General features: G+C 43.4%; 1 protein-coding gene across 2 annotated transcripts in view; it reads right to left on the minus strand.

Moving 5' to 3' along the window:
• Nucleotides 1-23,357, minus strand: part of Adamts18 (ADAM metallopeptidase with thrombospondin type 1 motif 18) — a 131,153-nt gene that overhangs the window by 64,195 nt on the left and 43,601 nt on the right. Inside the window, exons 4-8 of one of the 2 annotated variants that reach the window (XM_075977950.1) lie at nucleotides 8,897-9,183; nucleotides 6,716-6,909; nucleotides 6,392-6,475; nucleotides 4,897-5,056; nucleotides 2,837-2,942 (exon numbers count right to left, since the gene is read on the minus strand). In XM_075977950.1, coding sequence (XP_075834065.1) covers nucleotides 2,837-2,942; nucleotides 4,897-5,056; nucleotides 6,392-6,475; nucleotides 6,716-6,909; nucleotides 8,897-9,158 — 806 coding nt within the window. In that variant the 5' untranslated portion in view covers nucleotides 9,159-9,183. The remainder of the gene's footprint in view (nucleotides 1-2,836; nucleotides 2,943-4,896; nucleotides 5,057-6,391; nucleotides 6,476-6,715; nucleotides 6,910-8,896; nucleotides 9,184-23,357) is intronic. The other variant, XM_075977951.1, reaches the window with a different exon arrangement.

Here is a 23,357-nt window from a genome sequence, read left to right on the forward strand (position 1 = left end):
GAGCACTTGCTGCTCTTCCAGAAGACTCTTTGGTTTCTCAACACACATGGCATTAGGTATGGCATTAGGAGGCTCACAGCTGCCTATAACAATGATGCTCTCTTTGACATTCCCTAAAGATCATGCACATTGTTCCTAAATGATTTTCCATCTCTTAGTATGCAGAGCAAAGATGCCGTTTCATGTTGTCTTAGAAAGCAGTACAATATGCTTCTGTGATCATCTCAGGAAAATATTCAGGAAACTAACACATTTTGTGACTTTTCTTTAAAAAGAAGCAAAACAGATAGAGATATTTATATGATTTATCATGAATTAAATTGTTCTTAATCTGACTATTTAAAGAAATAAAATCTGCCTCTTAGGAATACATTTGTATAAGTGGGTATGTCCTATGGGGGAAGCGTAATATTATTATATAGCTATCTTTTGAAGGTAGGTAGGCTCTAACAAATGAGGATTTTATATCCATAGGAAGGGTGTTCAGTTAGCTGGGCTTACAGTCTAGCTGTTTCTTTTCAAACATTTCTTCCAATTTATCAAGCAAGTGAAGAGTGGCTATCTACCAGACGGTTATCAACGGACTTGTCGGAATTTACAGGTGACTACTACTAAGCATAATTATTATCTGTAAGATATTTGGCAAAAGCACATTTGTATTCTCAGCTTTGCCAAATTCAACTTTTTTTTTTTTTTTTTTTTTTGCTTAATGAGGAGTTGAGGGGATTCGTTTGGGAGACATTCTTTCTAAATACGCTGAAGCCTATGAATAAAGAGCAGGAATTCCAGAAGAGCCAGTGAGGTGCAGAGAGATTAAAGCCATTGTTCAGGGAGGGAGGGCTGCTTAATTAGAGCCTCATTAAAAATTTTTGAGCAAAAAAGAACCCAACTTGAACTCAATTTTGAATTTCAAATTTTTACATTTTCGAAAGTACTTTTATTTAGTGGCCTTTTGGAAGATTATTTTTCCCCAAATCTCAACACCTAGCTGCTTCATCAGCTTCATGTCAAAGGACCACATACCAAGATCTGATCCTAAGAATGTATTGCACATCTGTTCACTGTGTATGTGCACAGACATGGGAGACCCAAAAGATTAGCTCTGTAACTGCTCCTCGGGTGATATCCACCTTTGGTTTTTGAGGTAGAGTCTCTCATTGGCCTAAGACTCAAAAACTGGCCTTGGCTGGGCAGCCACTGAGCACCAGCAATGTTCTCTCTTCTACCTCCCTCAGTCCTGGGATAACTAGCATGCACTTCCATACCTGGGGATCGAACGCAGAGCAAAAGCCTTACTAATCTCTCTCCCCAGTCCTAACATCCATTCTTCTCTTTCCTAACACCTCTTTCCCACCCTACCTGAAGACTATGACTTGTTTTCCTGAACCAAAGCATCAGATTTTGGTTTCAGATAACTTTTGCTCATAATCAAGAATGATTAAAATTTTCATAGCCAATATTTTGAAAACTGTTCAGTATATCACTGCCCTAGGCAGGTAGATTTACATGTTCCCAGGATTAGTTTGCTTTGTTTAGAGAATGAGCTGTTCTGAGGATTGGGTGACATAGGCCTGTAATCCCATTACTTGGGAGGTTAAGGCAGGAGGGTCACAAACTCAAGGTCAGCAAGGAAAATGTACTGAGAGGTTGTTGCCATATAATTAAAGTTAAAAATGGGGGGAAGGATATGATTCAGTGGTGGCGAATGTGCTCACTATGCAAAGGGAAAAAACCAGCAGGAGTTTAAAGTGTCTTTGCCAAAGCAAAACCCAAATAAAAATAGACACCTAGATGACAAGAGAATCGGGTAAGCAATGTGCGGTCCATTTGCAGACCTGAGACCTCAACCGATGTAATATACGATGTGAAAAGACAGATAGCAATGATTGGTGCTTAGTGAACTGGTGTGTGTGTGTGTGTGTGTGTGTGTGTGTGAGAGAGAGAGAGAGAGAGAGAGAGAGAGAGAGAGAGAGAGAGAGAGAGTACATATGATAGAAGTCAGAAGACAACCTTGAGCATCATTCTTTTTAGATTGCTCACTTTTTTTGTTTGTGTGTTTTGCTTTGAGACAATGTTTCTCACTGTCCTGGAATTCACCAAGTAGACTAGGATGCCAGTGGTTGCCAGGGCGATGCCAGTTAGGGTTAGGATTAGCATTAGGGTTAGGGAGCTGTTTCCATATTTCTGGGTGTGGTAGTTTGAATAAGAAAGGTCCCCACAGGCTCATATATTTGAATGTTTGGTCACCAGTTGGTAGAACTACTTGGGAAGAATTAAGAGGTGTGGCCTTGTTGGAAGAGGTTTGTCACTGGGCTTCGAGCTTTCAAAAGGCCACACCAGGCCCAATCTTGATTTTTCTATGAGTTCAGCTTGTTTATCAAAATCTAAGCGCTCAGCTACTGCCCTTGGGCCATGCCCACCTGTTGCTATGCCTCTCTCATATTGATCTAGGACTAAGTGTCTATGACTGTAAGCAAGCACCCAATCAAATGCTTTCCTTTATAAGTTGCATTAGCTATGGTGTCTCTTCACACCAATAGAACTGTCCTGGAATTTGCCAATGCTAGCACACTTGGATTACAAGCATGCACCACCATACTTGGCTTTTAATTTGTGTGCATTATTTGTGTCAAACTCATGTCTATATGCTGGTGCATCAGAAAGTTTAGCAACTGAGCCATCTCTCCAACCCCAAGCCCTTTTTGGAGTCTACAATTGGAAGCTTTATACAAGATGAATCCAGGTATTGGATTAGATCAATAATAACCATTAGAGGAAAGCCAAAGAATTACTTAGCCAATTTCCATAGGAAGTAGTGAATTGAGAAGCCACTCACTTGTGCCCTGACTCGTGTGCAATGGTGAATGCGAGGCCAAGTCCTGTGTCTTCATTGATGGTACAGCTCCGGTACTTACTGCACATTCCACTGATAGGAGCAAATCCTATTGCAAGATCAATTTTAAATATTAACAGTAATTGGACATATACATATACGATTTAGCAGATTAACATATTTAAGGGTTTTTTTTTTTGCAGAAGCATATTGAATGTCTTTAATGTCCCAGACATTTATATGACTTACCTAAGTTTGTTACTAGAGTCAGAGAAATTGATATACTAAGCGTTACACCAATGTATAACATTAACTTATGAGTGGCCTTACTATCTAAGTGTGGAATATACTTTCCAGTTCTCTCCTGATTTTTCTCTGAAGCAGGAAACACAAACATTCCCAGGTCACATGGGCAGATCACATTCATAATGACAAATGCCCCGTTCTCCAAAGTTACATCCCTGCAAGGACACAACCACTTCCATCACTCATTGGCTCTATCTTGATCCACCTTACAGCAGCAGAATTTCTTCTTCCCAACGTTGAGATCTAACAACCATTAGAACAAGGGTGGTGGCAGTGTAGAGTTAAATATATCCTTGTGAATTGGCTGTATCCACCTCCATCTAGCCGTGAGATCATCCAGGAAGTCTAATATGCAGGCACATATGTGTCATGGATGATCATTACTTAACTAATATGTTACTTATGTCACGTGACAGAGGTAAGCGTGCCAGAGTGTAGGCTGGGTGATAGAGTTCGCAGAGACGCTAGATAAGGGAGGGGTATTTGGTTATTGTGTGGCTCACAGCGAAGCTGACTTGGTCTGTAGGTGTCCAGCTGACTGTTTCCAGTCTTGTTCTCAGTCCTATTTATGACTTGTACATGTAAAGTCTGTGTTTTCTAATATATGGTGCTTTCTAAATACCATATATTATACTGCACATGTACCATTTGCCTGTGTGTGTATACATTTCAAAATATGCATATGAGATTCAGGAAGATGACTCAATTTACTTTGGGCAGCATAGTCCCAGGGTTGGATTTTCACAAGGCAAATGCGAACGTTTCAGCCTGTACAACATGCTCCTTAAAGAGTGTGACCTGTGGAGCGGATCAGGGATTGCTCCCTGGTGGCACATTTGCTGTGTTCAAGCCTTTGTTTATACTTTTGTCTGCGGCTGTCTCCCCAGGGTAACTTCGTTAGACGAAGCTTTACTCATGGGCTGCGCACTGTCTGTGCCTGGTTTCTCACTCCCATTGCAGATGTCAGTAGCAGCCATCTGCAGCACACAGCCTGTTTACTGCGGGACCCTCCACAGCAAACGTTTGCAGACCTTGACCTGAAGAGCCCAATCCATCCAAGACCAAAGGGCCAGCTCCTACGAATAGCAACTGAATCAGCTTGGAAAAGCAGCAAGTGATTAAAGATATTGATCTTATGCTGGATTCTTCCATTCTTCCAAAAATGGAGACCTAAAGTCAACGAGCTTGCTAAAGAAGACACTGGTAACTGGTGACAGAGCGAGATACCATGACATCTAACAGTTTTTCTTCAGCTTCCCGGTTATGTGGCCAGGTGCTTATAGAATGACCTAAAATGTGTTTAATCAAATGCCTCTCTCAATTCATTGGTCATCCATTTGGGCAATAAAGAAAATTACCAGTTGATTAAAATACAGACCCTCCATGCCACAGTGAATCCAGTAAAGCAGAACACATTCACCATGGAGCAAGGAAGCGACTCCACAATATAAAGACAGATCTATTCACACACCACATAATGACCTCAAGCAACAGTGGTCTGTTTATATAACAGTGGTCTCCTACACTAGAAGATAGTGTCTAGTGTTGTCCCAGGCATCTCAGATTGTGTAAGTACACTCTATGATATCCACACAGCAACATCATTTCCTAATGACACAGTTCTCATAGGCAGTAAATGACACCTGAGCACCTTAGGTCTCTTTGACAGGACTCCAGAGGGCCCTGAATCCACTGGAAAGCTTTCACCCCATGCTTCCAGCTAACAGGTGTGCGTGAGAGACCTGGGCATACCATACCTAGAGTGTCACACGGTTCATTCTTCCAGGAACAGATGTCAAATCCCGTGAGGAGGATGGCGTGGTCGTGCCTCTTGCCATTCTTTCCCACGAGGGCAGACTGCCACTGGCAGAAGCTATTTAGAGACTGGTCTGCGTGGTGGTTGATCAGCAATCCTCCCTACGGAAAAGACGCAGAGATTAGGAAGTGGGGGTTGTGCCTGAAGAAGGTTGAATCTCTGCGGTTCTGAAGGCAAATGCAGAGGCACCGTGTTTCTAGGGGAAATTATCAGTAGAAGAACTTACGGAGCCAAGCTCTACCAAAAAAAAAAAAAAAAAAACAAATATAGTTTAGGTTAATAGAAATTTTAAAGTAAACTTGAATTTTCAGTATTTCAAAACAAAAAAACATTTTTGTTATTGATATATTTATTCATATTAAAGTTCAATAGTTTCTTCAGTAAAGCATAACAAAGACAATATCCATATCTTACTTCTCTGTGAAGTTTGGTACTTAAGAGACTATAACTTAAAATAATCATTTATCAAAATGTTTGCTTGGGCTAAACCAGTAACTTGGGTCAAGTCAAATGTATAGACAATAATTTTGTCAATGAATCAGGGCGCTGCTGGCTTCAGTATCCTTGAGCAGAGTGTGTCTAGCATACCAAAGCCCAGTTGTTTCCCAAACAACAGACACCTGATTTCTCTAAAATCCCAGGTTAACTTCACACAGCGCAAACCTCTGTCACTCCACACACCTGGGTAATTAGATCCATTTTCTTCCCCTTGTCTCGACTCTCTGATCTTCACTTTCTTTATTGGGGTTAGAGTTGAAGAGGAAAAGCCTCGGGGGCTTTGAAAAATCATCTGTCTGATTGGTGAGATCGTAGGGGAAAATACAGCTTACAGGTCAAAACACTCCAGAGCAGGGAATGCCGCGCAATCGAACACATTATTGTATGTTCTGTTTTCGCCATTTGCCAATTCCTGTGTCATGTACCTCGCCATACTCAAATCACGGCTGTTGAAGGCCCCTTGTTTACTCTTTGCCATTCCTAAATTGGTGCTTGGGAGACCAGAGATTTACGACAGGAATTTTATGATAGATTCTTTCTGGTAAATTCTTAAAATATACTTGTGTATCCACCTTAATACTAGTTAGTATACTTGACCTATGAAATCCAACTAACGCTAAAATCTATGATCAAATTCACCTTTATCATAAGCACTACATGTTTATGTAGAGTATTTTACATTTTGTATAATATAACAATGTTATATATGTATTTAATATTTACATAAAATTGCTGACACATCTATGAATATTTTTCTAGATTATTATATAAAATATGTTTTGTGGTGACTTAGCTCAATGATCCATATTAGACAACACTTTCTCTGAGGAGATAGTTGACACACTTTCAAATATGAGATTCATGTATTAGTACATACTAGGTACTAATAATACATTCTCAACAGCAGAACAAATGAATAAATAAAGTTTGCCACTTACAGGTTCTTGTTCCAAAAGAATTAGGCTCACAACCACAATGTTTATGTCACTTCCAATGGTCCCATCTTTGAACAAGCTAGAAACCTGTTGACATAATTAAAGCCAAAAATCATCTTTTAAAGATACAGTCCTTCATGGAGAGAATCAATCAGACATATTGATAAGGGTGCAGGCTTTAATTTTACCAGACATATGCATCTATAAGAGTGATTTCTCAAAATTCAAAATTTACAATAAAAAATGTGTCTAAGTGTGTGCCATTCCACCCACACAAGGAAGTCTATGTCTTGGAGATACCAGGAGGGCTCCTGACAATGCCCTTACCATGTTCATGACTGTGAGAATGTACGTGGTGACGTCACCCTTGCCGTGCTTTTCCACCATCTTCGCATCTGCCACCACGAGGGTTTCAACATTGAGACCCTTCTGTGACTTCCCAGTGGATCTTCTGGGCCGTCCTGTGCCCCCATATTCATCAAAGCGTAGATAGGTGTCCTCTGCAGGAGGCTTGGGGGCATCTGCAGGAGACAGAAGAGCATTTGGAAGCAAGATCAGCAGAAAAATCTGGGTGACCTAGGCTGAGAAAGCCAGGAAGGTGGGGAGGTGACACTGGGAGTCCCTGTTGCCATATGTCCTGAGGCTATGCACCTGAGATTCAGTCAACAGATGCTTAGATGCATGGATGTGTGGGCTGATGGACAGGTGAACAGGTGGGTAGATTCAGAAATGTTAAAAATGCTCAGAGGTAAGTTAAAGAAAACAAGCTACACTTCTACTTGGCAGACAGGGCAGGTCAACAAACGTCAATGAGGGAAGGAGAAAAAAAAATCTCATTTGGGGAATACATTGACTCTGTAACGCCAACAGCCAAGGGAGATGGAAGAAACACTATCTCATATCCAGCTTGCCAGCTCCCGTTTGTGTGAGGAACCCCCACCTGTCTAGACTGCGCAGTGTGTGACCCGCTTGTCATCTGTGACTACCAAGTGAGTGGAATGTGACTGCGAACACAAGGATCAGATACTTCACCAAATGAAAAGAATGTACTGTTTAACTTGGTCCCTGAAAAATGCAAACATCTTCGAAACAATGAAGTATCTATACTCTACCTTTTCAGCCCTGAATCTGAGGAAATCTTCGTACAGATCAAACAATTTCCGATGGAAATTTGGTGATAAGGATTGGCTCTGAGTCATAAGAGTAAATAAATACATTTCCAGAATACAGTATGAAAGAGAAAATTCAATCCTTCCCTAGCGGTTTGCGATATTGTTCATAATTTGAGATGACAGTATTTCGTATGTTCTGAGTTAGAGAAAATGTTACTGAAAGTAATTTGTTTTTAAACTCTTGTTATTTTAATTTCTTGCTAACAGATGTATGAGTGTGTGGTGTGTCTGTATACTATGTGTGTGTGTGTGGGGCAGGGTCTCTCAGTTGAACCCGGAGCTTGTCAATTCAGCCAGTCTAGTTGCAGTTTGCCCATCAGATCTCGTTTCTACCTTCCTAGTGTGCAGAGATTACAGGACATTTGTGGGGAGGGGAAGTCAGCATTCACATGGGCGCTGGGGATCTGAGCTCTGCCTCTCGTGCCTATGGAAAAAGTGCCTCATTACACTGAGTAATCTCACAGTTCTTACTTGTGATTTTTTTTTTTTAATTGCAGAATCTCATGGAGCCCAGACTAGGCTGGAAGCCCCTATGCAGCCAAGGATGATTTTGACCTCCTGATTTTCTTGCCTTCAGCTCCTGAGTGCTGTAATTACAAGCATGCAATCACTATATCTGCCTTAAACTAGGTTTGAACATAGTTGTTAGAAAATGCAAACTTGCATTTGGTGCTTATCTACCATACATTGCTAGTCTAGAAAAGAACAAAAGAGACTAGAAATATGGTGTGGCTGGTTCAGAGCTTTACTGTGTATAGGTAAAAACACTGAGCTTAACCCCAGCACTGGGGGAGGGGAAATAGAATGTTTTTTGTTGAAACAGGAGCTCATTACACAGGTCAACCTTGTTTGACCACATAATTCTCCTGTTTCAGCCTTCTAAGTGCTGGTATTCTAGGTTTCTACCACTGGCTCACAGGGCATGCCCAAGAGCTCCCCTGCTGTCTGTCAACTCGCCTTCGGGAGCCAATCTTCCTGAGAGGTTCTTGGGAAGTCTCTTGTGACTCTAAAAAGAATGCTCGGTTGTGCATTTGCCTCTGCTTTTTATCCCCCACTATAGAAAGCTGGGCATTTTCCCTAAGACCATAGAAATTAAGATAAGATCAGGACCTTTGGTTAAAAATAGGAGATGCTAAAGATGCCAAAAGGGACCCATATCTCCATCTTTCCTAACTGAACGGAGGAGAGTTGCTCCTTCATCATGGGGTTCACCAGTCCTGCGATAAGGCAGCATCTGAGAACAAATTCAGTACAGCCTCACTGACTGTCAAACCCAGCTGCCCCCAAGACTACCCAGCGAGGGCCTCTTCAGAACAGACAAGGAAAGTCTCCTTACATACATTTCTTGCGTCGTCCACAAAAATGCTGCTTTTGCCACCTTCGATGGCGATACTCTGTCTCTTGGCTCTGGGAAGCAGGGGGAGTGTGACTTGGGGAGTGACCAGGATAAGTCCGGCGGGAGCCAGGGTAGTCTTGGTACCGCTGGACCCTCTTCTCTGCTGTCCTTTTGTACAGGACGTGAGGATGGTGGCCTGCAGGCGAGCTGTAGTTGTGTTCCTGGGCCAGCAGCTGAGGTAGCGGTGAGATGAGGAATTCATTGTCTCGTGTCCTTATCAGACCCGACTAAAAAAGCCAAACACAAAGAGCACACTCATGACTCCATGCGTTGTCTTTTTCTGGGTTGGTTCTTGGCATCATTGCATGGATAACTTCCTATGAAGAGTCACTGTGCAAAATGCTTGATATCTGTGTGCCTTTTTAAAAAATTATACCTGTGTGTGGACATGAGTGTGCATGGGCATGCATGCATTGTGTATGCGTGTATAAGGTGTGCATTCCTGAATGTGGAGGTCAGGGGACAGTTTCTAGTAGGCAGTTGGCTCTCTCCTTCTGTTACATGGGTCCCTGGGATTGAACTCGTGTCATCAGACTTGGAGTCAAGTACTGGTACCTGCTGAACCACCGTACTGGCCCTGTCCTGCCCTTTTTATCTGCAGCATGGTGGGCTGCAGATATAACTCCAGTTTTACACAGGGGACAACAAAAGACTAAGCGGGTTGGTGCTCTGTTTTCTAAATCAGTGGTAGCCCATCAACTATTTTTAAAATGTATTTTATGGTAGTAGAGGGATATACATTCCAAATATATCATGTACCCTTAGGCTTTCTAAACTGGGCTGCCAATATTTTATGGTTTTATTGATTTATTTGTGGCCATGCTTGTACGTGTGTGTGTGTGTGTGTGTGTGTGTGTGTGTGTGTGTGTGTATGCTTCGTGCACGAATGTAAAAGCCAATGAAGGAGGATGCTGGGCATCCTGCTCTATCACTCTGCCTGATCCCTCTGAGACAGGGTCTTACTGAACCAAAGCAAGGTGTGCAGCCAGTGAGTTGCAACAGTCCGCCTCTCTCCACCCCTACAGTACCAAGATTGCAGATACAGAAAGCCATATTTCGATTTTTATATGGGTACCAGGATTTGAACTTAGGCCCTCAAGCTTCTAGAGCAAGCACTCGTACCCACTGAGCTGTCCCCTCAGGCTCCTTTGAAGGACTGAGCTAAGGGATGTCCTCCTTGGATGACTTTGGCTGATAGACCCTGATGAACCCTAGATGGAGTGGTGAATATAAAAACAGTTCATGGCTTGTGTAGTAAGAACAAGCCCTGCCATGTTGATGTCATAAGTGCTAAAGAAGTGGGAGGACTTGCTAGGATGGCTGGGGAAGGGGCGTGCAATTGCCTCTAAGTATCAGAGGTCTAGTGAGTCCAATGAGCTGCACTATCCTAAAGAGATGTGTTTGTGAAATGAGGAAAGGATACACACCAATAAACCATAGTCACAATTATACCTTCCAAGCCCACTGCACAATGCATGTACTGTCCTACCAAACATGTAGCCATGACTTGCACTTGGCTTGTAGCACAGGCTACTCTCCTCTGGCTCATACCCAGGGTACCCAGGTCTGCTGTGGAAACTGAACCAGCAGCTTCAGTTTTGCTCTTGAGCCTGTGAGTAGAGACAGCTCTATGGTCTCTTCCCGGGTCGTTTGAATCTGGATTTGTATTTCTTATTAAGACCACCGGGTCATTAGTATGCATTGCATCCTGCATGATGAGGTCTTAGAAGCAGGCTGGGATGGTAAAGGAATGAAGGAAGGACAGTCAGAGACCTAGGGACAGAAAAGCGCTGGTGGAGGCTTACCCACTGTGCAACAACCCCGAACCCCAGAGCTTTCAGTAAGTACAGCAAAGACAGAGAGGGGTTAGCGAATGTCAGTAGAGGGTCTGCAGGAGAGCAGGCTTGGGCTCCAGTCATTTCTGAGGAGGAAGGTTTAGTTGCTAACCTTTGTACACACTGCTCAATCATTTGTAAACACGCAACGATCACACACTCCCGACACCTGCACTCAGCTCACAGGAAGCCTTTGGCAACTCCAAGTCTGACCCGTACTGGTCTGAGGCACAGGAAGCCTTTGGCAACTCCAAGTCTGACCCGTACTGGTCTGAGCCACAGGAAGCCTTTGGCAACTCCAAGTCTGACCCGTACTGGTCTGAGCCACAGGAAGCCTTTGGCAACTCCAAGTCTGACCTGTACTGGTCTGAGGCACAGAGTTCTTAACATGGCCTTGCCCAAGTCAATGATCCATTCACTCAGGACTTCATCTGCTGTGAATCATTCACGCAAGACTTCTACGACTCCACGTACACATACCCACTAGAGTTTAAGAAGCACTGATTGAGGCCTTCAGATGTGATGCCTATGAGCATCAGCAGGAAGCTCACACACATGCTTAGTAAGTCACTGGATCCTCTTCCTTTTTTTTTTCAAATGGAATGTACAAACAAGCTATGAACCAATGACTGAGCTCCTCTCTTCACATGCAATAAGGGAGGCTTTGACCTGCCTTGACCACCTTGCAAGGAGAGACAAAAATGTAAACGGAGACCTGGGGGGTGTTTCCTGACCCCCCCCAGCCCCAAAATCAAACAGAAACTGAATCAATTACAATACTGTTCTGCCAATGGCTCAGGCATATTTCTAGCAAGCTCTTACATCTTAAAGCAACCTATTTCTATTAATCCGTGTATCACCACAAGGCTGTGACTTAACAAAAAGGGTCTGGGTTCTTCTTCAGCAGCTACATGGCATCTCCTTGACTCTGCCTATCTTTCTATATATCTATATCTCTTCCAGCCTGGCTATATTCTGCCCTTTCATAGGCCAAAACAGCTTTATTCATTAACCAATAAAAGCAACACATATAGAGAAGGCCATCCCACATCAACAAAACAAGTCTGGCAGAAGTCCTTTGTATCTTTTAGGCTGCAGTGATTCAGATGCTGATAATGATGACTCACGGAACCAACACATGCTCACTGAGCATCTGCCATACATCATACAATAAGCAGGGCATACACCACACAACACTGCAGGGAATTGCAAAGCATGTGGTTAGCTGACTGGGTAAGTAGGGGTGTTGGAGTGAGGGCAGCTTACACAGGAATACAAAGTCAGCACATCTCCCGGGCTGTAGGACGCAGTAGAGCAGGGAGGATGACTGGTACCAGAGTTTCGTTTTAGTTTAACATAGTTTTAACTCTGTTAGAGTTAAGCTTTGCTTTCCTAAAAGAAACCCAGAACATATTATTTGGTTTCGATTTCTCCATCCTGTGAAAAGTCTGCTGACTTCTGACAAATATATCTTACAGGTATTGAGATATTTCGAGCATAGGAACAAAAAATATGGCTTCATTCACCAGGCACACACTGGGCACCTAAGTCCTCCTGACCCTTTCTAGGTCCTGGTGTTCACAAAAGGAACACAGAGTCAATGGAAAGGAGATTATATTTGTGCCCTCATGGAGATCATGAGAGAAGAGAATCAATTGTATAAAAAGAGATATCGGGCTGGGGAGATAACTCGTCACTAGAGTGGTTGCCATGCAAGCACAGAGACCTGAGTTTGAGCCCCAGAACTGTAATAAAAGATCAGCAGGCACAGCGGCACACCCCTGTAATCCCAGCGCTGGTGAAGCAGAGACAGTGGATCCCTAGGGCTCATTGACCAGTCTGCCAAGTGAGGTCCAGGACAGTATCATACCCTGCCTCAAGTAACCCAATGATGACTCCTGAGGAAGGCTGCCTGAGCTTGTCCTCTGGCCTCCCATGCATGTACATACATGTATATGTGCCCACTCACACATGAACATATAAGTGTATAAAAACTGAGATAAACAAGCTCCCGACATCCAAGGAATGCTGTCCCTCATCAGACATGCATCAGCTGTGCCCTCCCCTCCTACATCTAGCTTAGGCAATGCTACCAGAAACTTCCATTTTCAGTCTTGACACTTTCTACCTCGTCCCTGACACCATACAAAATTTTCATCAAAGATCAATCAACATACACATCGCGGGCTGTCATCTATCTTTCTGTCAGCTCCACAAACCTGCATGGTCCCTGTTGGCTTCATCTGTCCTCTGTCCCTCTCCACCCGATTCTAAACAGAATACTTGTTTCACACTTGGAACACTTTCTCACCACCTGACTGTTTCATATTCATTTTCCTCCTTTGATGTGTTCTAGTAACTCCCTCCACTACCCGTGGGTATCTCAGACACACGCACTCTATGGCACAGCTAGTCGCTAGTGTCCCGCTACTATGCCCCGTCCTCAGGGAAGCTGGAAACTACCTTGTCGCCTTTCCAAATGATCACAAGACACAGTAGTCTCACCATCTCTCTCCAGTAGAAACTAAAATCCAAATCCTCCCACACCAATACAACACATCTGTGATCGGGTGGTCCATACAGGAATCCTCTGGGCAATTCTCATGCTAACAAACAACAAACATTTGTTTCTTAGTCAACAAGCACGTGTCAGAGGGGAGACTAGGCAGACAGAGGGCAGGCCATTAGGAAACGGGAAGGAACCAGGCTTGAGAAGTGAAGGGAAAGCTGCAAACACAGGTGGAATTGGGGGTCTCCATTTCCGGTGCAGAAGCCCCCTCCTCCAAGCCATACTGGCCCTTCTTCTAAACTCCGTGCAGACAAAAGGCACCATTTACAGCCTTCCCCAGACAGAGGCATTAGCTGCAGGAAAGCTAAAAGCCTCAAAAGCCCTCCAGCTTTCCCAACTTCCTCGCTTGGTTCAACTAATATCCTGTAAGCCACTTAAGTGCCTTGACTGGACAGACCGGTTTGCAAGTTTTCTCTTCTCTCTCTATTGTACAAAGATTCTGGGCTGCTCAAAGGCATAGGGGACATTTCTATGTCGAGACGGCTATAAAACAGTCATCCAGAGGCAGGACAGAAAGATACAGATAATTCAGTGGAGGTAGAGAGGAAAAGGAGCCTCTATCCCCGGAGTCCAGTTAAAACCTCTTGCTTGTTGAGAGGCAATGATCGCCAGCACAGTTGCTGCGAAGCAACGTCGTTTTTATGGAGAGATGTTGTAAGTGAGGGGGTTAAAATAGCACGAATTCCTGCTGAAGGCCTCTGTCTTCCCTGGCTTCAGTTTTCCAGGAGTCTCACAAAACCCATTTACACTGAAGTAATGCATGATGCCCCTGGAAGCCATGGCTTTATCTTATCAGATTTAATCCCATCAAAGGCACCCCTGGAGCCAATCTCTAATCTCAATTATCAAGAAAGGGTGAGGTGGGGTTCTTAGCAATCCTTTGAGCAGTAACTTAAAAGACACCCAAATTGAGTTTGTGGGTGCTGCTCAGACACTCAAGTGGGACTCACCCTTAAAAAGTCCACCCCCCACATAAGCGGGTCTTACTTTTTCCCTGATTGCTTCTCTATATATCAATCTCCATGCTTAAATCTGTGTTAAAATATTCTCCTAATCAATTCCAGCCGGGTTTTCTATTGGATCATCCGCATATTCTCTTCTAAGGCTAAGTCGAGACTCCAGCTTGTCTGGAGTGGACCCCTCTGCAGAGACCCCTTCAGCTCCTGCAGGAGGCAGCCAGGTGCTGTGTCTTCAGCAGACAGCCCACTCGGCCCATGAGCCTACATTGGGACAAACACATTGAGCCTACACACTTCAGTTCAAAGGGCAAAGGAGAAGTGTCTGAAATAATTCTTTATATCAAAACAGGAATTGCACAGTCCTAGATAATTAGAGAATATTATTTCTTTCATATCTGATAAAAAGCAATGCAATCTAACCAAAGAAACACACTATAGTTTAAAGATACATGTGGAGTGTGGGAAGCTTTTTTTAAATTACTAAATGAATGCAATATTTTGCCTAAATACTCTGAATAAGATGGACCATGGTTACCTGTGACTTCTAATTCATCAGAGAAAACACAGATGAAAATAAAATATCCATTATCATGCAGAATGGAGTCGGGAGGATTCTGTTGGGAATAACAGAGAGTGTGCGTTACAGCAAGCAGAGACACTCTGGGTGGGATGAGGGAATGACATCACGGAACTAAGAAGTGAAAAACTAGGGGCAAGCAGGAAGAAGGCTGAGACTTAGGTGGCCTACAGAGCAGATAAGAAGACAGCCTTAGGTGTCCTAGGGTAGAGAGGACAGCAGAGGTCTCCAGGGCACTGAGCTGGTAATGTCATAAACTACTGAAGGCTGAAGAATTTCTCAAAGTAACAAAGAGATAAACAAAACAAAGTTAAATGAATGGAAAAAGAAAGATCAATACCCAACCTTCTCTTCCCTCCACAAAGGAGACAGAGATAATGACCTGGGAGTGGCGCCCCCTACTGAACTCTGCAGAAAGACCAGCATGCAAGGATTGCACTAGTACTGTATCTCAGTTTTAAAAAGATAGACTTGACCACTAAATTTAAAAATAAAGTGCACATTAATCACAGGTCAATATGCTATTTTGATACTTTACCCTTTCCTACTTTAAATAATTAATATAAGCCCATAAAAATTTTTGAAAACTTTGAATGTGAAGCAGGACAAAATGAATGTAAAACAGCCCTGCATTCAAGAAAAAATTTAAAAAGAAGCAAAATTAAAAAGAGAAAACAATTTAAAAGTTGGAGATTAAAATCATAAAATGAATTAATAGCTCTTTTAAGTGATGCTCATGTTTTTAATCAAACCTTTAATCAATAAAACGAGCTGTATATCTATATGTGTATGTATGTATATTATATATATGTATAGTACACATATATTTCACACATGTGCATGCACACACATGTGCATGTGTGTGCACACATACACACACAATCTTCAGGGAAAGATACACATGTGCTTTCCCTGATGATCAGATTTCCATTCTCTTAGAAGATTTTAAGGTTAGAGGAGATGGAAGACGCCAAAGAAAGCCGTGACTGGGTACATTATTCGTTTTTGTTTGGTTTGGTTTGGTTTTTCCAGACAGTTTCTCTGTGCTTCCCTGGCTGTTCTGGAATTCACTCTGTTGTTGACCAGGCTGGGCTTGAGCTCAGAGAGCCTCCTGCCTCTGTTTCCTGAGTGCTGGGATTAAAGGCATTAAAACATGCGATATCAGGATAATTAAAAGTTCAGTGTGAGTAGCCTTAGAGATCAATGAAAATTAGGAAGTTGCAAATTCCTTCAGCAGTTTTGTTTCCCACACTGCCCTCAGAAACTAAAAGACCTAAATAAACTAATGACAGGTGCTACAACTGAGCCAGTGCTCCAGATGAGAAGATGATGCAGATCTTAAGTGAATGTCTTGAAATGGTAATAGTACAGCTCCATGGGGAGTATCATTCCACTTTGGTTTCTTACTGAGGTATCTGACAGGTACAACCCGTCGGCCTGCAGAAGGCTGGCTGGAAAAATATTGGCAAAGACCTAGCATGGACATTTGCAGCCACTGACAGCAAATGAGTTTTCACTTTCTTGTTCTGGAATAATCCTCCTGCGCACTGTGTGAATATACGCCACTATGACTGGTTTGACAAACAAGCTGACTGGCCACTAGCTGAACAGGAGAAAGGTGGTGGGAAAGTCAAACTGAGTTAGGGGAGACGCAAGGAGACACGAGGAAAAGCAAGGTGGACAGGCTGCACTCCACATGGCAGAGCACAGATAGCACAGGTAAGAAATATGAGTTAATTTAAATGTAAGAGTTAGCTAGTAACAAGCCTGAGCTATCAGATGAGCATTTACAATTAATATAAACCTCTGTGTGGTAATCTGGAAGAGGCTTCAGGAATGGGAAAACTCCTCCTATGCTTTTAAATTTTTTCAAATGCAATAATGTTTTTCAAACTTTAATTTTCAAAGAATATTGTTTACAAACTTTAACCAAGATTGTTATTCATTCAACCTTTCAAAAAGATTTTATTTTATATGTATGGGTGTTTTGCCTGCAAGTGTGTCTATTGGTCATGTGTGCATGTGGTCCTTCTGGAGTCCAGAAGCTGGCATTGGATCCCCTGGATGGCAGATACAAATGGTTGTGAACTGAAATGAGGGTGCCAGGGACTGACGCTGGACCCCCCTGCATGACTAACAAGGGCTTTTAACCCCTGGGGCAACTTTCTGGCAGCCTATATTGTCATACTTTTAAAAGACACATGGTTTTATCCAAACCATAGCAGTAAAGAACAGATAATTGATTCCGTGCCCAACCCATATGATACTATTCTAAAGGCGAGGCCCCAGGTCAGAGCAAGCCAAAGGTTTAAGAAAATGGGATCGGTATAAAACAAAAATCTGTGATTTGGAGGCAGGAGACGAAGGAAATGAAGGAGAGAAATACAGGTTCGCAGAGAAAAAGCGACAGCAGTCTTCAACGGAATACGGGCTGTGGGATGAGGATGTTTATAGATTTCTGTCCAGAAGCAACAGAATTTACTGAGGGAAGTTGGGTGGAACGACACAAAGATAAACAGCTAAGGAAAATGATGAGGAGGATAACAGACTTGACAGGTGAGCATAAGTGTCGCTGCTCTCCCTCGATGGCCTCAGATGTTCTAAGTGTCTGCTGATCTTTTTGTAATTTTCCTCTCCTGAACAGTATTAGAACTCAGGGCTTGCCTGGGTGAAAGAAGCCAATCTTCAACCACAGGGTGTTATGCCGTGACTTTCTCAGTAAATGTTAACACACACACACACACACACACACACACACAGAGAGAGAGAGAGAGAGAGAGAGAGAGAGAGAGAGAGAGAGAGAGAGAGAGGAGATGATGAAGCGAGTCATCAAAAACTGTTTACTAAACCCCAGGTGAGACCAAGTGGGATCATCTGGATCCTGCTGCGGCCAAGAAGAGGACATCTGCTGATGTGCCCTGAGATGACCGCACTGGGAGCTCGCTCCACTCTCTATAAAGTAACTAATTCCAGGAGATCTAAACAGAAACTTCTGCCAACTGCACATGCAAAAGGTAGTTGACCCGAGCAGACCTTCAATGTGCACATATACTCCAAAGGTAAAGAGACGTTCAAGGTTCCCTCTTGTTGTCAAAGGGAAAAACACCCCCTGTATTTTTTGGGGTAGGTAAAGGCAATGCATATTTTAACAAAACACTGGCATTTCCCATCCGTTCCTTCATCTCAATATTAATGGGACTCACAATGCTATTTAGGTGGAAATTTAGAACTTGCAGTTTGGGGGCTGGGGAGAAGTCTTCATGAGTAAAACGCTTGCTGCCTCAGTGTGAGGACCAGAGTTCAGATTCCTGAAACCCACATCAAGCTGGGTATGGTAGTGAGATCCCAGATGGCAAAGACTCTAGAATCCCAGAGGTTCATATGCATAGCCTGGCATAGGCAGTGGCCAATCAGAGTGGAAGACGAAGACTGATGCAAGAGGCTACCTCCATGCTGTGCACATAAGCACGTGCATGCACACACACTTTTTCAGGATTTCATACTGTTGGGAGACTTTAAGAAACCTCTTGCTAATATTAGTTTGTTGAGATTATCTTACAGGGTCATGGGCGACCCACTAGAGGATACAGCACCAGAAAGACCCAATACCCATTCAGCTTGCCACTTTCTGTAAGACCATGCTCATCTAGGTCAGGAGGAACAGGCGACACCTAAAAAAGTAATCAACAGCCTCCCCATAGGTCTCATTGTCTGCAATATTGCTCTGCCCACTTCCTCACTGTGACTGTGGACCAAGTTAGTCCATAGTTCACAACAGTTGTGCTACTTCAAGAAAGAGATAGGACATCAAATATGGCTATACAGACACTAAAGTTCCTGCCAACAGCTGCCAGGTGTTTCAGTTAAGTTTAAATAGGAACTGCCAGTATCCCCAAGTGTTCTTAGCAATTCAAAGCTAATGAGAACCACAGTTGTCCTGATTCTCCAGTGTTCAAATGCTGCTTCTATCCTTTCTGCTACCTTCGAGGGATGTTCCCAAATGCCTGACACTCAAGTCCCTCGTCTGTAAAATGAGAATAACAATAGTCCTTCCTTTAGAGGATTAGATGCATTAAGACTTGGATAGGTGTGTATCTATCATTTCTCTAACTACTATCTTTGATAGCTCGGAAACAAAGCAGAGCAGTCAAGCCTGGTTTTTCCTATTCTTCCTGTGGTTGTGTGTGATTTCCTTTGATAGGTTTTCTCTACATAGGCCCATCTGGCCTCAACTTTATGGTGCTCCTTCTGCCTCTGCCCAAGTGCTAGCATTACAGGACTGCTCTGGCACACCTTGTCAGCTAGGCCTTTTCCCCACTGTGTTTATTCTATGATTTTCTTTTTCAATTAAACCTGAATCTCTGGAGAGTGGTGTAAGCATTCTTTCTGTTTATAGAGAGAACTAATGCAAGAATGAGGCAAGGTCTTGAGACCTGAAAAGAAAAGGATTAATTAGATGCCAGGCAGTGGTAAGTGCAGGCCTTTAATCCCCAGCACTTGGGAGGCAGAGGCAAGAGGATCTCTGTGAGTTTGAAGCCAGCCTGATCTACAGAGCAAGTTCCAGGACAGGCTCCAAAGCTACAAAGAGAAACCCTGTCTTGAAAAACCAAAATCCAAACAAACAAACAAAAAAGATGTAACTGAAGATTCTTAAAGAAAGAAAAGTCCTGAATATTCTACTTTGGAGAATTTTTTTTTCAGCCCAGAGTGGGTTTTTTAGCATTCACAGATTGGTTGGTTGGTGTGAGTGGAAACAGAGAAGGACAGAAGTGTGTGGGAAGGAGTTTGTTCAGCTGCTCCTGTATGGCTAGTACAGCCATTAACTTCATAACCCCAATTCTCAAGAGCTCAGATGTTTAGATATAGCCTTGGCACACTACAAAAACCTGATATTTTGTGGTCCTTCTCCACAGGAAGGAGGTTGCATGTCCTCCTTCCATTTGACTGGCATCATAGAGAAAGAGATGACATAGATTATTCTAACAGGCGAGTTCAGAGTCACTGTTGGGAGGACAGAGCACCGCAGGCTTTCTGGAGCATATGAATGTGGATCATAACTATGTACTGGAGTCTGGAAGTCACATGCTGGCCATTCCTTTGGATGAAGCAGGCAGAGATCTTCCCATTCCATGTATTCCCTGGTAAGCTGAGCCACCACACACATGCTCTTGAATACTCTGCCTGTAGTTTACTCCGGTGCAACCCTAGACAAAACTGACCTCTCTTTGTAACCCCTGACCTCCGCAGAGTAGGTCAGGTCAAGTCTCCATACTGACAATGACAAGGAAATAGAAAGGAAAGAAGGAAGGAAGGCATAAAAGAAAAAGGCACCCAAACCCTGTTGCAGGAATCTCTTCCGTGTTTGTCTTCCTTCCCTTTCCTCGGTGGTACTTTATACTAGCCAAAATCAGCTCCAAATCAAAGTTAACCAATGTGACTCTGATCGCATAAAGCACGTCCTGACACAAACAAGAAGATTCCAGCCCTTTTCTCAAAGCACTGGGGCCATAGCTGTCTGACTGGTGAAGGTTAGGTCACCTTAGAAGCTCTTAAAACATACTAGTAGACTCGCTGTTTTAGCTAATTATTGCTTTTCTACTGGAATAAACAGTTCATGACTGCAACAGTTCAAACCCCATGATAGTGGAGTATCCGCTCTATCTGGGCACTGTGTTACTGCACACAGTCCCTAGCTTCGAAGAGACAGCCACTGAAGTATCGGACTTTAAAAACTAAGCCATGTCTGGCACATTGTACAATCTTTTCATCACTTCAAACACACCAGGAAAGACTTAAAGACACAAGTAAGTGTGGATCTGTATCAGAAATGAAGGATGAGGTCAAGAGGTATTAAAGCCAGAGGGTTTCCCTTTCTCCTCTCGCTGCCATTTTCACCTGAAGAGGTATGAAGACAGAATCGCAGGTGGTTGTGGTGAGATTGAGGAAGGTTCTCCATGGATCCGGAGATAACAGGCTCACTGGTTCTCCAGTGAGATGACTGGATGACCATTACTGATTCAGCTTTTATTTAATCTAGCACCACTCGCTTATGACTGCTTATTAGTATAATCTAAATACTTTCAGAGACGAGCTGGACTGCTCTGCTTGAAGACAGCCACACTATACCCTGTGAGTTCTTTCTGAAAGAATTAAGCACAGGGTGTAATAAGGAGGACAAACCATACCTGCCCAGTCCCTTAGCTACTAGCCAAGTATTCTAGTCATTTTTAACTGTCAACTTGACACAGACTAGAATCATCTGTGAAGGGTGTCCCAACTGAGGGATTGTATAAACCAGATTGGTCTGTGGGCATGGCAGTGGGAAATCATGGTTAACTGATTAAGAGGGCCCAGCTCACTGCAGGTGGCACCATTCTCTGGGCAGGTGATCCGTGGCTGCCTAAGAGTAAAGAAACCAAGCTGAGTGCCAGCCAGCAAGCGACCTGTGGATGTGATGTAGTAGTTGTGACTTTCCCACAATGCCAGGCGATCACCTGGAACAATGAGCTGTAATAAGCACCCCTCACTCCAAGTCACCACCATTGTCAGCGTATTTTATAGCAACAGAAATGAAATTAGGACAAGAGGAAAAAAATAAAGTCGGTGATATCTACATTTAAGGAGCTGGGCTACTCTGGGGACAACAAACACTCAATCAGATGCATCCGCTTCCAGGTTTATCTTCCTGATTTACAGATCCCTCCCACAGGCCACCCTGTCACCCAGCAGTAATGTGTATGTGTGTGTATGTGGGGGGAGATTGCATATTTCTCTAGTTTCTCCCTAATCCTTGTAATGTAAATACCTGGCAAGGCAGAGATAATGTCCTTGGTTTTGTGCTTTAGCGTTTGGCAGATCTTGGGCATGAAGCTCAAATTTTGCTGAATGGATGATGCCAACATATATAAAATTCTGCGGACATATGAGGTTAGGACAGACCACCTTTTAGGGTCTGAACTCTTGGACAATGGAGACGAGCAAGAAACTTTGCAAAGCTCAAGAAGCAATGTTAGAGAAAACCCTGGCAGGTACCCTCATTGCTGGGGTCCTCTGACCCCCAGAACAATAAAGAGCATACCAATGTAACACTTTATATTCCACCAGATATGATCATGAAATGACAGAAATTTACATGATAAAAATTTGTATAGTGGGCACACATCGCCTACCATCTAGTTTGCCAAGTCTTACCATGACGCTATTTATGCATCAAATTTCTTCCTTAAATCCTACATATGCAAGCACAGGTGTTTGTCTATTGAAGCTTATCCTATCCATATCACATTAATTCAGATGAATACTTTGACAGAAGACTGGCAGCCACGGATATAGCAAACTCTAACTCCTTGTCATCTGACAATAAGCAACTGATTGCTGCTATCACGCGCTATTTAAATTTCACTTATTTACTATCTATGTTTGGACAATAAGGAAAGTCACGGGGTTGACAGTCAATACAAGCTGCCTGAAAATAGTTACGCTTCAGGAAGGAACATTGGATACACACCATGCTTCTCAGCTGGAACTCTGTAAACAGCGTCTGCTATGTTTGTAAGGTAGTGGAGAATCGTTTTCGGGACAAGTGATGCTCCCTGTTCCCCAGGCGGCTGCCTGCGGATGCGCTATTGGGAAGACATATGTTTTCACTTGTTTCTGTAGTGGTGATGGGTTATGTCAGGCTCTCCGCTCCGCCCTGCCCTGCTTCCCTTGGAACTGACAGCATTCATTTGTTAAACAGACAGCTAGAGCTGGAAACCACGCCAGGAGCCAGCTGTTAGATGTGGGAGGAAGTACACCACGTGGCGTCAATACTCAGGGTCGCTGCACCAAACGGCTGTGTGATTGACTGGACTCCCAAGCTTCCCCTGGGTGGCATGGAAGCACCTGAGGTGACCACCATGTTGGGGATGGCTGGTCTTAATTTTCATTGGTTATTTATCTTCTGCCCCTTCTGTGTTCCTTGCCTTAAGGTAAATCCAAGGAAAATAATCGTAGGCTTAAGGGGTGTTTGTAATTTGTGCAGCCCATCCCCCTAACTTCACAGAGGCAGGAAATGGGATCCAGGGAGAATAAAGAATGACCCAGAACCTTGTTGCATACCACTCCATTTTCTTGTCTATTGAGTAGAAAAGTTAAGCTTGATTAAAAGGCTCACCTGCATCTTAAGCTCTAGTATTTTCTTCACTCAGGGGCATAAGCAGGCGACAGGATGAGCAAAGTAAACATTATGAATAAAGCGGGGAGCTCCCCAGCCGAAATTCCCCTCCCTTACCCTCCCCACTGCACCACTAGCCTGGTACCTGCAGACTTCTAACCTTTGTCCTCATTCAACCCTGGACTGAATCTCTTATGTTTAAGAAATGCCTTGCTTGCCGAGGCAGAGCGGAGGCATTTCCTTTTCTGTCTCTGGCGTCTGCCAGACCACGTGGCAGAAAGCTAACACGCTGGGTATGCCACATAT

Source organism: Microtus pennsylvanicus, chromosome 6, assembly GCF_037038515.1.
Source record: "Microtus pennsylvanicus isolate mMicPen1 chromosome 6, mMicPen1.hap1, whole genome shotgun sequence".
Classification (NCBI taxonomy): Eukaryota; Metazoa; Chordata; class Mammalia; order Rodentia; family Cricetidae; genus Microtus; species Microtus pennsylvanicus.